The 14925-nt window shown below is 26.7% G+C and overlaps 1 protein-coding gene and 1 long non-coding RNA gene across 7 annotated transcripts in view; one reads left to right on the plus strand and one right to left on the minus strand.

The window, feature by feature from the left end:
- The window catches only part of LOC107457276 (uncharacterized), a 118956-nt gene that overhangs the window by 29561 nt on the left and 74470 nt on the right, over positions 1 to 14925 (plus strand). The window lies entirely within an intron of this gene.
- Positions 1 to 14925, minus strand: part of LOC107454859 (cytotoxic granule associated RNA binding protein TIA1-like) — a 1051915-nt gene that overhangs the window by 4928 nt on the left and 1032062 nt on the right. For all 6 annotated transcript variants that reach the window (XM_016073996.4, XM_071188069.2, XM_016072550.4 and 3 more), the window contains one exon: positions 1272 to 1405. In XM_016073996.4, coding sequence (XP_015929482.1) covers positions 1272 to 1405 — 134 coding nt within the window. The remainder of the gene's footprint in view (positions 1 to 1271; positions 1406 to 14925) is intronic.

Below are 14925 nucleotides of genomic sequence, written 5' to 3' on the forward strand. Positions count from 1 at the left end.
TCTTCGAACTGTTATAAATATTTAGTGCTATTTGAACAATTTAACTTTCGCTTAAAATATTGTTATTAGAATGAATATTTTTGCATTTTTTAAATACTATTGCATTTGTCGGCAAAATAGTTCTTGAGAAATCGAACTTTAAGAAAAGTAATATATTTAACATTCGATTTCTCAGGAACTATTCGATCGATTTCGCTCAAATTTTGCATGTTGCCATGTAAAATTACATTTAAAAAATTATTTTTATTACATTGTAAAATTACATTTAAAATAGTGAAAAATAATGAATATTTATTAAAAATTATTTTTTTGCATGTAATCTTTGCATTATCTTTGGATAAACGAATTTTATAATTGAGTGCAAACATTTTTCAATTCGCTTATAAAGTTATCGAGATTAGGTAAAATATGACTAAAATAAAACTAACATTAAGGGGTTCAAACTTTGAACCGTTCTCCTGACCAAATCATTGGGACGATATTTCCCAGATTGCGGTGACCCCCTATATTTTGGGGGTCAGAAATCCGAATCCGTCGAAAAAACGGTATGTTTCGTCATAGGAAAAACTTTTTTTTAAAATCTGATTTCTTAACTTAATATATCATCTGCACTATTTAAATAATTGAGATCACCCCCTCGAATCATTAAAATTGACTCCGAGAACATGAAGATTCGATCATTGGATGGAAAGTTATTCAGGGTGGACTTTTTATTTATTTGTGCTCTGTATAATGAAAAAGAGAATAAATGTTATTGTGGCAGCAAAGTATTAATTAAAAAACAAACAGAATACATATTAAAAATTTCAAGATCTCTTGCAGGTCTATTTAAGGTGTTATAAATTTAACGTAAAGAAATAATTTTAGCAGAAAACTAAATACAGTAGGGAACCGATTATCCGGATCGATCGGGACCATCGCTATTCCGGATAACTGATTTTTCCGGTTTTCTGAATCGCTACAAAAAGCCGTTTTTTTATTGTTAAACCCAACTAAAAAAATTTTTTTGGAAATAATCTTAAAAAGAAGGAAAAACGACGAAGTAATACACTAATGATTATTTCCAAAATGATGGTAAGGTAAAAATCTGTCAAAAAAGAAAGAAAAATCCTAAAATCTTACGAGGAAAAAAAAAATTTTTTTTTTAAAAATGGCGGGAAAATTCATCGAATTTCGTTCCGGTTTTTTGGTTTTCCGGTTTTCTGATTTCCGGATAACGGGTTCTGTACTGTAATATTCAAAATATTCGAGGAATCATTTATATCACTTACCCAAATCCTTGCCCGTAGTACTGTCCGTAAGGGTACTGCATTCCTTGAATGAACTGCCCTTGTACTTGGGGAAATCCTTGTGGGTACCAATAGCTCATTTGTTGGTAGGGGAAGGTGTACTGAGCAGCTAAGTTCTAAAGTAGTTAAAAAAATATTAATTAAAAATTGATATGCACTTCCACTGAAAAAAAATGTAATTTTGATAACAATTTTTAAGAAATAATGCTGAATGCCCTAATACCATTTTTACTAAATTTTATGTAAAATGACCTCGTAAATCCCAATAAGATTTCTCCCATCTTATTTTATCATTTTGCAATGAACTTGATTTGGAACAGTCTTCTAAGAGAGTTTTAAAACATAATGAATTGTAATAAGAAGGTAAATTTTAATCTGCAAAGAAAAAACATTAAAAATGGGTATTTATTTATGTCATGTTTAAAATATTTCAATTTTTATTTTTACTTCCTCAAACACCTCTAAGCAATATAAACATTTAGCTAGAATTATTGTCAAAAGAGATCCCCACATATGTTGAATCACCCAAATTCCCAAGCAAAATCTTTGGAACCTCTCCATGGAGAAAAATAATTATTTTAACTGTTCAATTTCTTCTGAGGGGCTCACACATAAACAAAGGAAGTATTGAGATTTGGTCCCCCCCCCTTAAGAAACTTTCATAAAGAGTGTTTTCTTTTCTTTCTTTCTTTGAAGGTGTTTTTATTTCTTTTTCATATATTCCAGATTTCCTCACTAAGCATTCTCAAATAAGATATTGTCATATATAGAAGATATTGTCATATATAGAAGATATTGTCATATATAGAAGATATTGTCATATATAGAAGATATTGTCATATTTTTTGCTAAAAGTGGGTGGAAGGGAATCTCCTAATTAACTGTAATATGTAGACTTCTCTGTTCAGAAATTTTTTCCTCATTTGTAAGTGTCGAATGGAAGAAAAAGGGAATAGAATGGAAATCAGAAACAACAGAAAAATCACCATTTTGATAATTCTTTTTTACAGTATAAGGGGGCAAATCCTTTAAAACCTTGCTGATTACAAATACTCTCCCTTGGAGATTCCGCCCCCCCTCTCCATAAAGTTTACGAGACAAGCGCTCTCTGATCAATTGCTCGCTTTAAGACAAAAGTTTGAGAAAATAATTTTTATTAGTAAGGGAGTTTTGGGAGAAAAGGAGGCAGAGAGCTGGAATATGTAAAAAAAAAAAAAGACTAATGATAATTTTAACTTTTCCTTTTTAAATTTAAAAAGGAAAATACTCCCAAGATCTTTTTACAACTGCTTAATGTTATCTTTCTTTATCCAAATTAAAATTGATAAATGTAGGAACTTTTCCTGAGTGATAGAGGAAATTTGGTGCTTTATTCATGCACTGTATGATAATTTTTCCAGTTTTTCTCTTATAAAATGACTAGATGCAAATGGGTAAAAGTCAATTTGCACAAATGGAGTTCGTATTTTAGGAAACAATGAGATTACTTTTAAAATTTATTTTATATTTTTTTACAGACGTAGCACATTATATGCATCAAAATTTATGTTAAGACTTGAAAAAACAAACAAACTATGTATATGTTACAAATTACACATCAGTTAATATACCAAATCTTAATTATTTTATTGAACTATTTTCTTTTATAAAAAATCTAGATTGTTATTTCACAGGTGTGATATTTTAATATTTATCAATTAATATATGAGTATTATTCTAAATATTTGAATAGTATGTTTCAAATTGTGATAATTTAAAAGAAAATTCAGAAGTTCAAACATTTCAATATTCAGTACAAATTTTACATTGAGTTTCCAAAGCTTACGTGCGTATGGCACTAAATATTATCATATTTTATATTGACTATCAAAGATAACGTGATGTACAATGTGAATAACTGGTGTGTCTATTATATTTTATACTAACTCTCAAAGGCAACGTATGCGAATGAAACACACTGTGATCTTCATGGTATCATTTGATAATAGTTGTTCAATAACAATTATAAATATTACAATATGAAATTAATTACATCTACACTGTTATTTTTCTGTTAAAATGGTTAAATAACAATCTATTTATTTGTTATTTTACCATATTAAAAAAATAGTCAAGTAAATATAAATATCATGGTATTCAAACTATTAGCCGTAAGAAAAATAGTTTATTAACTGATTTCATCTAATACGATTAAACAACCAGAATTTTATAGCCCCACCTAATGAAGCTACTTAGTTCCTTGCAGTTGGGTGCATATTATAGCCAAGATGTCTAATCTATCAATCTCATGATAGATAAAACAGGTGTTCGAGCCCCAGTGTCACTACTACTGAATTTCCTCCATTCCCTTTAAGAATGAAGAGTTTCTAGTGTTCTGAACTCCCCAATTTGTAACTCTGGTTTATTAGAGTACGATACTCTCATTTAACCATAGATGGCATCACTATAAAGCTGCTAAACTATACCAAGTCCAGTTAAATTTCTGGTTTTGAAACCATGCTAGTTGTAAATGGTTTCGAAAAAATGTTTTTTATTGTAAACTTTACTTTTATTTGGATGTACAGACTGTTGGCGGTTACTTTACAATAATTTTAGAATGAAGATTCTAAAAGTGTACGTTAAAAAAATACAAAGTTTTATTACCAGTTAATATACCTAGAACTGAAAAAAACTATATCTTTAATATAATTGATAACAGTAATCATGCTTAATGCACTTGAATACACTTTAGCATGTTTGATAACATTTAATATGGGTAATAAATATAATATACACAAAGTCAACACATTTGATGAATCTTTTATGTATAACTATAAAAGTGATAAAAAAAAGAGAAATGCGGGTTGGAGTTTGCCTTTTTCAGTATGATATGCTAATTAATTAGCCTGTTATAAGATACAAAAATTATACCTTTTTTTAACTGATTTTGAGAGAGTTTAAAAAGGTAGTAAGGGGAAATATATTTTCACGTTTATGAAATATTACAATAATTATATATTTTATTTATTTTAAACAATTTTCATAAATTTTTTTTGCGCAAATACAATTTTCTGCAACAAAAAAAAGTACAGTTATATGCTCTTTCGAGGTTTCACACTAATAAATAGCTAAAAATTAAAAATAGATTTCAAACTGCTTCATAATTTCAGTAAATGATTTTCCTTTCACGATGAATCTTCTAATAATTATTAGTTCCAAGTTGAAAGATACCTTTCTTCATTTTATGACACTTTATTTTGTGGTATGTTTCAAATATTTTATTACTAATGAATATTAAGCATATCTAAGCAAATAATATAGCCATCTTATTAAAAGGCACGAATTTTATTTACCAAAAACTTATGTTTATTCCTTGCAATTTCATTCCTCTCTTGTTGACTTAGACATGAAATTTGTTCTCTTTCCTTAATGCAGAATACTCAAGAGCGTCATAACTTGAGACATAATCCAAATTTTTGAAAAATGCTGAAAACGGATCTTTTTGTAGCAGATATGATAGACTTTAAGGACACTAAACAAAGAAATTTGTTTTGTACGAGTATTATCAGTTTAATAAAATCGCATATAGGACGTTATCTTCCTTGTAACCAATCGGTACTATGGTACTCTTTTTATTCAGTTTTCCCAAATAAACTGATAGTAAATATTTACTCTACTTGGCAGTACGTAAAGCAATGTCCGTCATTCTATCACAATATAAGATTTAAGACGTGCGCTATTTTGTGTTTTCTTAATTATTTTTATCTGATAGAATTATACCAATACAATTCTGTCATTTTTTAAAAGGTAGTTTAGCACTATATATTTGTCTGTTTTTGGATATTTGATAAAAGTCTTCGGTTTCCTGTAATTTTCATTAAATTTTTTTTTGTTAGAATCAGTTACACCAGTTTTCTTTGATTAAAATTGCGAAAAATTAAGCTTTGAAAATTCTGAAAATAGACAACTGAACAGTTTTAAATTACTTACTGAAAATCATATAATTTTATTGCTTTATTTTTGAAAAAAAAAATCTAGATGAAAATCTATATCAAGCACTATTTCTCCTAATTTAATAAAATTAATTTTCAACCTTTTCAAAAAAGTACAGTGCTTCTTCATCAAAAGTTTTTTAACTGCAAAAAAAAAAAAAAAAAAAAAAAAAATCAGGAAAACGCCAATCAAAAATTTAACCTAAAACTAAAGAGGGCTTCTTAAATGAAGCAATGATTTAGTCATCCTTGAAAACTTCTCTTCAAAACAATGCCACAATAATAGTTAAACATGAAAAAACAATGTTTTGTTACAAGTTAGGTTCCAACCATCTTCAAAAAATAAACATGTAAAAATGAAGAAAAGCTCGTTGGTTTACTGTTTCCGTCGAGACTCTTTCATTATTAAAATTAACTGGTTCATTGTTGTAACTCGTTCATTGTTAAAATTAACGATATTAATTTATCGTTTTTACCATTTTGTATTCATCATGAATATCGCTTTTTGTTTTACTTCTTCTGTTTTAGGTCTTCTTTTATATAAAAAAGAAATATAAATTTTAAAATTTTGTACTTATAGAGAAGTCTTACGAAAACTTAGAATCCTAGAATCAAATTCGATAATCCCACGAAAGCTTGTCTTGCGGTAAAAACAGCTTTTGTCTACACTTTTAAAGAAACACCAGCTTGTACTAAATAGGTTTCATTTATTAGGGATAGGCAAAAACTATCAAAAATTCCTAAAGACTCTAAAGAGAGAAAAGGAAGAAATGATTTTTTATCGATAAAACAGCTTGCACTGAAATCATTAACTGATGGGAGGTAAAATTCAAAAATCTAAAAAATTTGAAATTAGCCTTTTGCGTTTACTAAAGAAACTGAATTTAATTTGTCTTAAAAATTTGAATCTGTGTTGAGTAGAATTTCTGATTCATTCTTTGTAAATACAGTTTCTAATAAGTTGACCCCAATGGGGTCCAATTATTACAAATAAAGTAGTATTTTAGAAATCTCGTTGTATTTTGATCCTATAGTTAATATTTATCATTAGATTTAAATATTTTCTAAAATTGGTACAAGAAAAAAACCTATTAAAACCTATACTTATTACCAATTAAGTATAAAAATATGTTAGTGTTTTAAATTAATTTTATTTTGAAATATTTAAATGATATGAAGCGAAAATTAATGTGACTCATACAATGAAAAGGTTCTAAAACTTAAAGAATGAGATGAACAATTATAATTAAAAAAAAAACTCCTTTATTATTGCTTTAATATTTGCATCTATTTAACAGAAATTATTTTTAATGTGAGCGAATATAATATCGTTGTAGTAATTAGTATTAAATACATTTAATTAAATATAAGATGTTTGATAGTTTTTGATTAAAGCGTATGATAAGGTCAAAATTATTTCGTACATATTTTATAAGATTTATCATCTACTTTACAGATCTCCTCTCCAGAGGTTTACGTACTCCAAAGAATACACAGAAAATTCTAGGGGGTACTTCATATTTCTCTTCAAAATACAATATGTTTACTCGCAAGCTCAAAATTATTACTGAAAAACAGAATTTTGAATTGCATATTCATAAGAAGTAGCTAACTCTCTAATCTTTCTAAATAGAAAAAAAAAATCGAATTAGTAAAATAGGAAAAAGAAATTTCTCATGGAAATAAAGTCCCTTCTGATGAAAGGTAATATATCAGTAATATTTATATATGATTTGAAGTAATAAAAGCTCTTGCGCTCCATCTACTGAATCTTGGAAAATATATGTGGAGCTAGATTCAGAAAGGCTTGTTTCATGTATGATGAAGAAATTACGCATATGAGATCACGGCCCTGAAGAGGTTAAAATAGTCGTAATCGGTTTTTATTGTTTTAGTCTGAAGAAGAATAAGCAAAGCCATAATATAGCAAAAATAAAACAAATTATGTAAAATTGCTTTAAGGAATTAAAAATTATGCGTCAAAATATGTGAATAATTGTTTTTATTTTTGTATAACACGAAAGCTGATTTTATAAGCAATGAATATACTGAAAGATGTGTTTACAAGCATATTCACCGATGTGTAAAAGGAATTTAATAACTCTTAATTTAAGACTTTTATAAAAGAACGCTCGAGTCTCTCATAATTTTTTTCAGGAAAATTCTTCAGAAAAATAAATAAATAAAGTAGAGAAATAAAAAATAATCCATGAGTTTTAAATTTTTATAAATTCCTTAATAATAACAACTGATATTAGTAATATCAATTTATTATTTTAAACTTATTAATAATCATTAAAATTTTGTTTCGTTTATCCTAAAAGTAGTTAAATAATTTTAAAGAAGGCACCAAATTATCAAGCTTCTTACAATAAGTCATTTAAATTTTATCAATTTAATTTTTCTTAATCTTTTTTACTCTTTTAATCTTCGATACTAATATGCATAGTGACATACAATGCTTTGAATCGACATTTTTATACTTTACAAACGTGTTTACCATTGCTAATTGTAGATATTGAACTGAAAAAATATACATATTTATTTTGATGATAACTAAATTTTTTGAAATACTTGGATAAAACTATTTTATCTAACATTTGTTGCAGTTTTACAATTTATACGGAGAAAATTAAATTGTTTTCATAAAAATGTTTCTGTTTATAGATCCAAAAAATAGTTGAGACAACTTTACTTTGTTTATTCAACTCAATGTATAAAATAAAGTGGTGAAATAATGAGCAAGGAATTTGGTCGTTTTCATTAAAAGAATAAACAATTTAAATGAACTCTAGTTTCTGATTTACTTTGTTGGTTTAACTGTAAAAATTATTAGTTAAGTTTCTATCACAAATTTTTAAGTTTTGCAAATTGATATTTCAAAAGAATGCGTTGATAATTTAAATTTAAATCTTTTATCGAACCTAAAAGTAATTTTTAACTTCGAAAAATGTCAGTAATTTTAATATTATTTTGTAATTGGTATTCATAAACGAAAGCAAAATAATAAGGGTTACAACACAAGATCTTGAGCGTATTTTTACCTATACCAGACTAAGTGTAAATTGCATTGAATTAATTGTTATTAATAAAAAACTTGAAAAAGTGTATTCTAATCCTAAATATTTTAAAATGACCAAAGCATTTCTATTTTAAGCTTAATTATTCCCATATATTTAAAATTCATTGTTGGAGGACTGGAAAACTAGTTTTTCATTAATTATATTTAATCTTGTTTAACTTATATGTGTGTCTTTTAATATGACCATACCGTCTCCAGATTAATAGTAATTTAGGTCATAGATTATAAATACAAAACGCAAAAGAAAAAAAATTCGGGGTTTTTTGAATTATAATTTCTCTTAGATTATAAAATTACGTATTTCCTTGAAGAAAATTGCTTGCATTAATATTTTAAATGCATTTAAAGTAAGCATCTTTAAAGAGCGAATAAAGAACAATGATTTGAAATATGATTTTCTTCCAAATTCTAACTATTTGAATAGATGTTGAATATTTCACAGTAAATAAGCAGCCTATTGTTGACTTTCCGAAAGTTCATTTAAATCAGTTAAAAAATTAAACAATAGGAGTTCTTTAAAATTCTTCACAATTCTCTTGCCCTACTTAGTTAAACGTAAAAAAAAATCATTAATCTTGGGTGGCAATCCTTTGATATCAATATGCAAAAGCGTTAGAATTAAGTAGAAATAAAGTAGAAACATTTTAGTCGATTACCGCCCTAAGAAAAAAAACTGAGATAAAAAGTCGTAATGAATATCGTGGAGCCAAAAGTGAATAAAAAACGAGTATAAAATAAAATGGGACATGTCCGTTCTAAATAATTTTCTTTTGGAAGATGCGCGGTTTTGATGGTAATGAAGATAGCAAGTTAATGAGGCGAACGAAAAATATATGTTCACAACGTACACACATTTATGCCAATTAAATAAGAAATGAGAGCAAATAATGATGTTAGGTGTTAGAAACATAGTATTCATTAGTTTTATATGACATTTTTTACCCAATTTTTGTTGTTATTGCTTTTTTTGCGATTGTTAACGTATTTACGACCTAAACTCATTGCATATTTTCAAGTAGCCATGTAAATCAACAGTCTCCAAAGAAAAACTTCTTTTTTGTTCTTTATTGTCTTAAAGAAAAAACGGAGAAGAAAAAAGAGGCGACAAAATGCAGCGAACAATATATTGCACAGAAAGTAAATAAAAGAAGATTTTTGTTCTAATGAGATACTAAGCATAGTTAAAAAAGAAACTATCCTGATGTCATTTTCCTTGATCCATCTTATCTTTATTTACATTTTGAAACGTCGAACTATCAAAATTATTCACACTATAATTGGTTTTAGTGCTACGTTCAAAAATTGTAATAAATACAATTTGAACAATAAAAGTATAAATAAATATGCTTTTTATACGAAAAATCCTTTCATATTCGGAGTCGTATAGATCCGTATTTGATTTCATTCATTTCAGTGTAAAAAAAATTCATATTTAAAAATGTTTTACTTCTCTAGATAGCAATCCAAGATTAGTATATAGTTACTAGTCAAACAAACTTATAAATTTTTACTCAAATTTGTTCTAATTTGAATCAGCTTAACACACCGGAAACAATACATCATAATTCTCGATGACAATAATTAAGCTCTTTATTATTTTCTCTATTTCCTTCCCCCGTCAAAAATTAACACACATGATGATAAAAGTTTAAAGAGAGTATTTAGCGGTTTGAGGCTAGGTAACCTTTTTTTTTTTGGAACCCTATTTTTTCGTTATATGTACGGGGCAAAAAAGGCCTCTAAAAGTCATACACCAAACTTTAGATGTAAATATTGCAGACATTGTAAGTTTATAAAAATCAATTAGGAAAGCTAAGTTCCTTTTACATTTTTAAACCGATCATCAAATTTAACATGTTGAATTTTTTTAGTGGACTTTAAACTATTCAAAACACTAAATGGCAAAAAATGACCATTTATCATTTTATTTACCTTTTTACCATTTTATATTTACTAATAAGTGTTCTGATCAGTAAATATGCACTTAATTTAACCATTTTCATCACCAACTAGTATAAGTCAAATCTAGAATTATTACTACTGGCTATAGTTGACCTATAAGGTAACTTAAGCCTCCATTTTTCTATTATTTTTATTTAGATTATTAATATAGAGGGAGCTCAAAAATTGGATGATTACAATTTAAAAGTGTTTAAAGTGAACCCAAATGGTGGTTTGTATTTTGGCACACTGATATGGATAATGATTCGCTGCAGCATCAACTCATTGTGAATAGAACTCGTCAAAGAAAGGCCCAATAAATTTCGTTTACGCGCTAATATATATATATATATATATATATATATATATATATATATATATATATATATATATATATATATATATATATATATATATATATATATATATATATATATAAATAAATAAATAAATGAGGGACGAAGGGGTTGTGACTTGTGGGAACAACACTAAAATCTTCTTACTTTCAATTTTTTTTTTCATGAAGATAAACAGATGTATTTCATCAATAGAGCAAGAAAATGCGCTTAAGACGAATTTTTGCTAAAACGAGTTGTGCTTGCAACTAATTGTGATCGCAATGAATTATACCCACGGGTTGTGCTTGAGACGAGATGTTTTCATGATGAGTTGTACTTGCGACGTTATATTTTCACTACGAGCTGTCGCTGGGACGGGTTGTGCCTACAACAAATTGTTTTCGCTTTGAATTGTGTCTATGACGAGTTATTCTAGTGACAATCGTGATTGCGATGAATTGTTGTAATAGTGAATTGTGCAAGAGAAATTTTTCCACAACAAAATCTGTACGACGAATTGTCGAGACACCATTTATTTCTTGTATACGTCTTTAAAGTAACAGATCCATGCAAATTCCAGTTTTCTTGACACAATATTGCGACAAAATTTAGCTATTTTATTTTTTAATGAACTTTAATTTTTTATTTCTTTTCATAATCGTTGTTTTTATTTGGAAAAAATTTGTTTGACAAGATAAAGATTTGAATAATATATGGGCTTCATAAAAAGCCTGTTTTAGGAAACATTGTTTTAAAAACATTATAACTGTTTTTTATTAAACATATAAAACATTATATTTTAAAGTTTTATTATTTTTTTTGAATCGTTAAATTAGAAAAAAAAGTTATAAGGGGTTAATTTTAAGGAAGAAAATTTCACTAAATATAAAGCTCATTCTTTAGATTAAAGTGACATACATTTCATGTGAAGCATTTATAAAATGCTCCTATCTTTTAGTAATCATGAAAAAAAAATTGTTCAAACCGAAATTTAAATTAATATAATTTTTATACCTAAATTCATTTTTAAAGATTCGTGGCATATAATACAATTGCAAGCATAATATAATTCTAGTTCTTTGCTCATTCAATCTCTCATTTTTTATTTTCAATTTATAATTAGATATTTTAGTTGATTTTCAAAAAAAGTTTTGCTCTGAATGAGTCAGTAAGAAATGTTCTGTGTGCATTATATTTATTTCTTATTTCTTTCGTGAATTAGTTAAGCAAATAATTTACATAGGTCAAATTTTTTTACTTGTTTCGCTTTTGCAACCAATGATTTATTAATAAACTTGTTATGTTTGTATTGTGATTTATAATTGAAAATAAATGCAAAACTTTTTAGGAAATTGACAGGTTAAGACAAGAATTCAAAAGTGTAATGTAGCTTGTAATACTTTCATTTGACTTGTCTGAAATCATTTTACAAAAATTGTAGTCTCAGAATAATATTTTTTTCAAAGTTTTTAAATCATAATAACAAGCACTTAGAGAGTTATTTGGTACTCATCTTACAATTTACATCAAAATATATAATATTTATTAAATTATGCATAAAAAATAGTAATCAGATACTTTAAAAACTCTTTGAAATAAATTACTTAACATTTAATTAAGTGTTTTATTTGAAACATTTAATTTTAAAAATAAAGCAAATTTATAACAGATTTTAAAGCTGCAGAAGAAATATTATGGTTTCAGTGCTAGTCACTAAATATTGCATATTTATTTTTGCATTTAATATAATATTTTATAAGCCTTAGCGTGAATTCATTATGTCATTAAAAAGCAACAATAACACATACAGTAAATACTTATGAAAATAAAGTTTACTATGCTTTAAAAATAGTGTGAATTCATAGTAGGAATTGCAAACATTGGCATGCATAAATAAATTGAACAAAACTTTCCTGGCTGATATACAAAGTGATTCTGCCCTCCTGCTATATTAAATTATCATGTTATGAAAGATATTAAAAGACAGGCAGACAAGACATTAAAAAATAAATAACTGCAAAAGAAGCTTTTGTTTTATTCCTTGCGATTAAAAAATTGCGCTACTATTTAACAAGTAAATTAGCATTTAAATAGAAATAAAAAAAAAGTAACTGAAGCACATAGACAAAAAAATATTTTTATGGAAAATATCTGCACTTTCTTTGAAGATCAAGTATTGTACTAACTAAAATATGAAAGTACTGTACCCTGTTTTGAAAATACATTTTTATACTTTTCTTATTATAGTTTTAAATAAAGGGTTAGAAGGAGCTAATTTAAATGTGTTATTACTAAAATATTCTAAAAAAAAATCCCTACGAATATTTTAGATTTTCAAATAATAAAACTTTGAAGAGAGCAATAATTAATAATTTAATTTTCGAAAATAAATTTATGGAAACAAAATTTAAAGTTATTTTGCATGCTTAGACTATGCATAAAATTTTAAAATTGATACACAGTTATGCGTATATTAATTAAACATGCGTTATTTTAAGGTTTCTCACAAAATTAAAATTTATATAAAAGTAGGACTTGTAAGGAATATTCCTTTGATACTTTTCCTCACTCAGTTAAGAATTTTAACTATGCAAGAATGATAAAATAAAAACAAACTTTATTAAAAAGTTTTACAAATTTTCCCCTGTTCCGTGTACATAATGTTAAACTAATTTTTGTAAATAAAGAATATTTTATTAACTAAATGATTGCTTCTCAGCTTTAAATATTTACAATAAATTTGCATAATTTAAAAATAAACTAACACAGAAATTTTTGTCAGATAAGTTTCAAGCATCGCTAAATAATTAGCCAACTTAATAATAATTTTCTTTATTTATGCTGAACTAAATTCTGCATTTACACCAAACATTTTATCTAACATGGTTGTCCGTTTCAAAAATTAACATCGATGGAATTTCTCAATTTTACATTGATCTTAATCCCGATATTTATTAAGCAAATATTTCATATTAAAATAAAGGAAGTTTCAAATGTATGTTGCATAATGCATACATATTTTTAAATAAAGAAGTGTTTTAAGAATGAAGTAAAAAATATATGCAACAAATAGAAGTAAGAAATACATACAGCAAAATAAAAAAAACAGAGTTTTTTAATATAAGAAAGTAAAATCAAAGTTGAAATTTGCTTTATAGAGAAAGAACCCAGAATTTAATTATCCATTAAATATTTTATTTCAAAGAATTGAAAAAAAATTTTACTTTAGGAAATATATTGTTTTCTAAAAATTGAGTAGTTCTCTGACATTGTACACATAATATTTAAAGGAAAAAAACTCATCAAAATTACTGAAATGATAATTATGTGAATGCTTACATAAATTTCATCGGTAGATTACGATAAGTTACCCGTAAGAAATACTCTAGTCACTGACGGTTACCCTAAATTAGCTGCAAAGCTATAATGATTATATAAATATAGGTTTGACTGTAAATTTTTTCACGTTAAATACCTGCCCACTGACTGTAAATTATCGTTGCGCTTGAAAAGGTTCTCAGCCCTGATACTTGTTTGAAGCTCTGGTGACAAGTTTGTCAAATCAAGGCGAATCGCAAAGTTTGCAAAATTATGTGATGCTGCTATCTATTGAAGAGCAGCTTTTTCGTTGTCGTAAAGAAAGAACGAGAGAAATGTTCTTAAATGAAGACTGGGTTTATACCCAGAAACTTTGTGCCATAAACGTAATGCTGTGACCATCATAGAAAAGGGCGTGAACCCTCAAACTGAATTAGGAAGCATTATATAACATACGTATCAATTAAAGGTCAACGCTACTAATTTCGCTGAAATTTTCTTTCAAATAATACTGTTTTTTTGTCAAACAGGGAGCTGGCTGCATAAATTAAGGTTTAATTTTGTTGTAGTTTTGTTTTTGGTTCTGTTTCGTTACAAATAATAGAAATTAAAGAAATGAGCTGGCTGTATAAATTAACGACCAACTCTCTAAAATTTGAGCACATTTTTTAAAGTCTACGTAAAAGGAATGTAGTATAACTATTATACGTGGATTGTATTTTGTAATACAACATAAAAGAGGATTTTTTTAAAAGTAGAGTACAAATGGGAGATTTGACCAATCTTATCATTTTTATATTTAAATACAACGTTTATTCAACTGGTGAAAACAGATTGAATCATATGTTTTCTGTCCATCAGTCACATTTGAGAACAAAATCAAGGATAAATCACGTTGTGTTCTTTTTATCCAGGAAAATTCTTTTTTTTTTGTTATTGCGATTTTTCAGTCTTTTTTTTGTTGCTAAGTCTGAACCAGTCACATG

The sequence above is a fragment of the Parasteatoda tepidariorum genome, chromosome 12 (assembly GCF_982258835.1).
Source record: "Parasteatoda tepidariorum strain Cologne lab strain chromosome 12, Ptep-v5.0, whole genome shotgun sequence".
Taxonomy (NCBI): domain Eukaryota; kingdom Metazoa; phylum Arthropoda; class Arachnida; order Araneae; family Theridiidae; genus Parasteatoda; species Parasteatoda tepidariorum.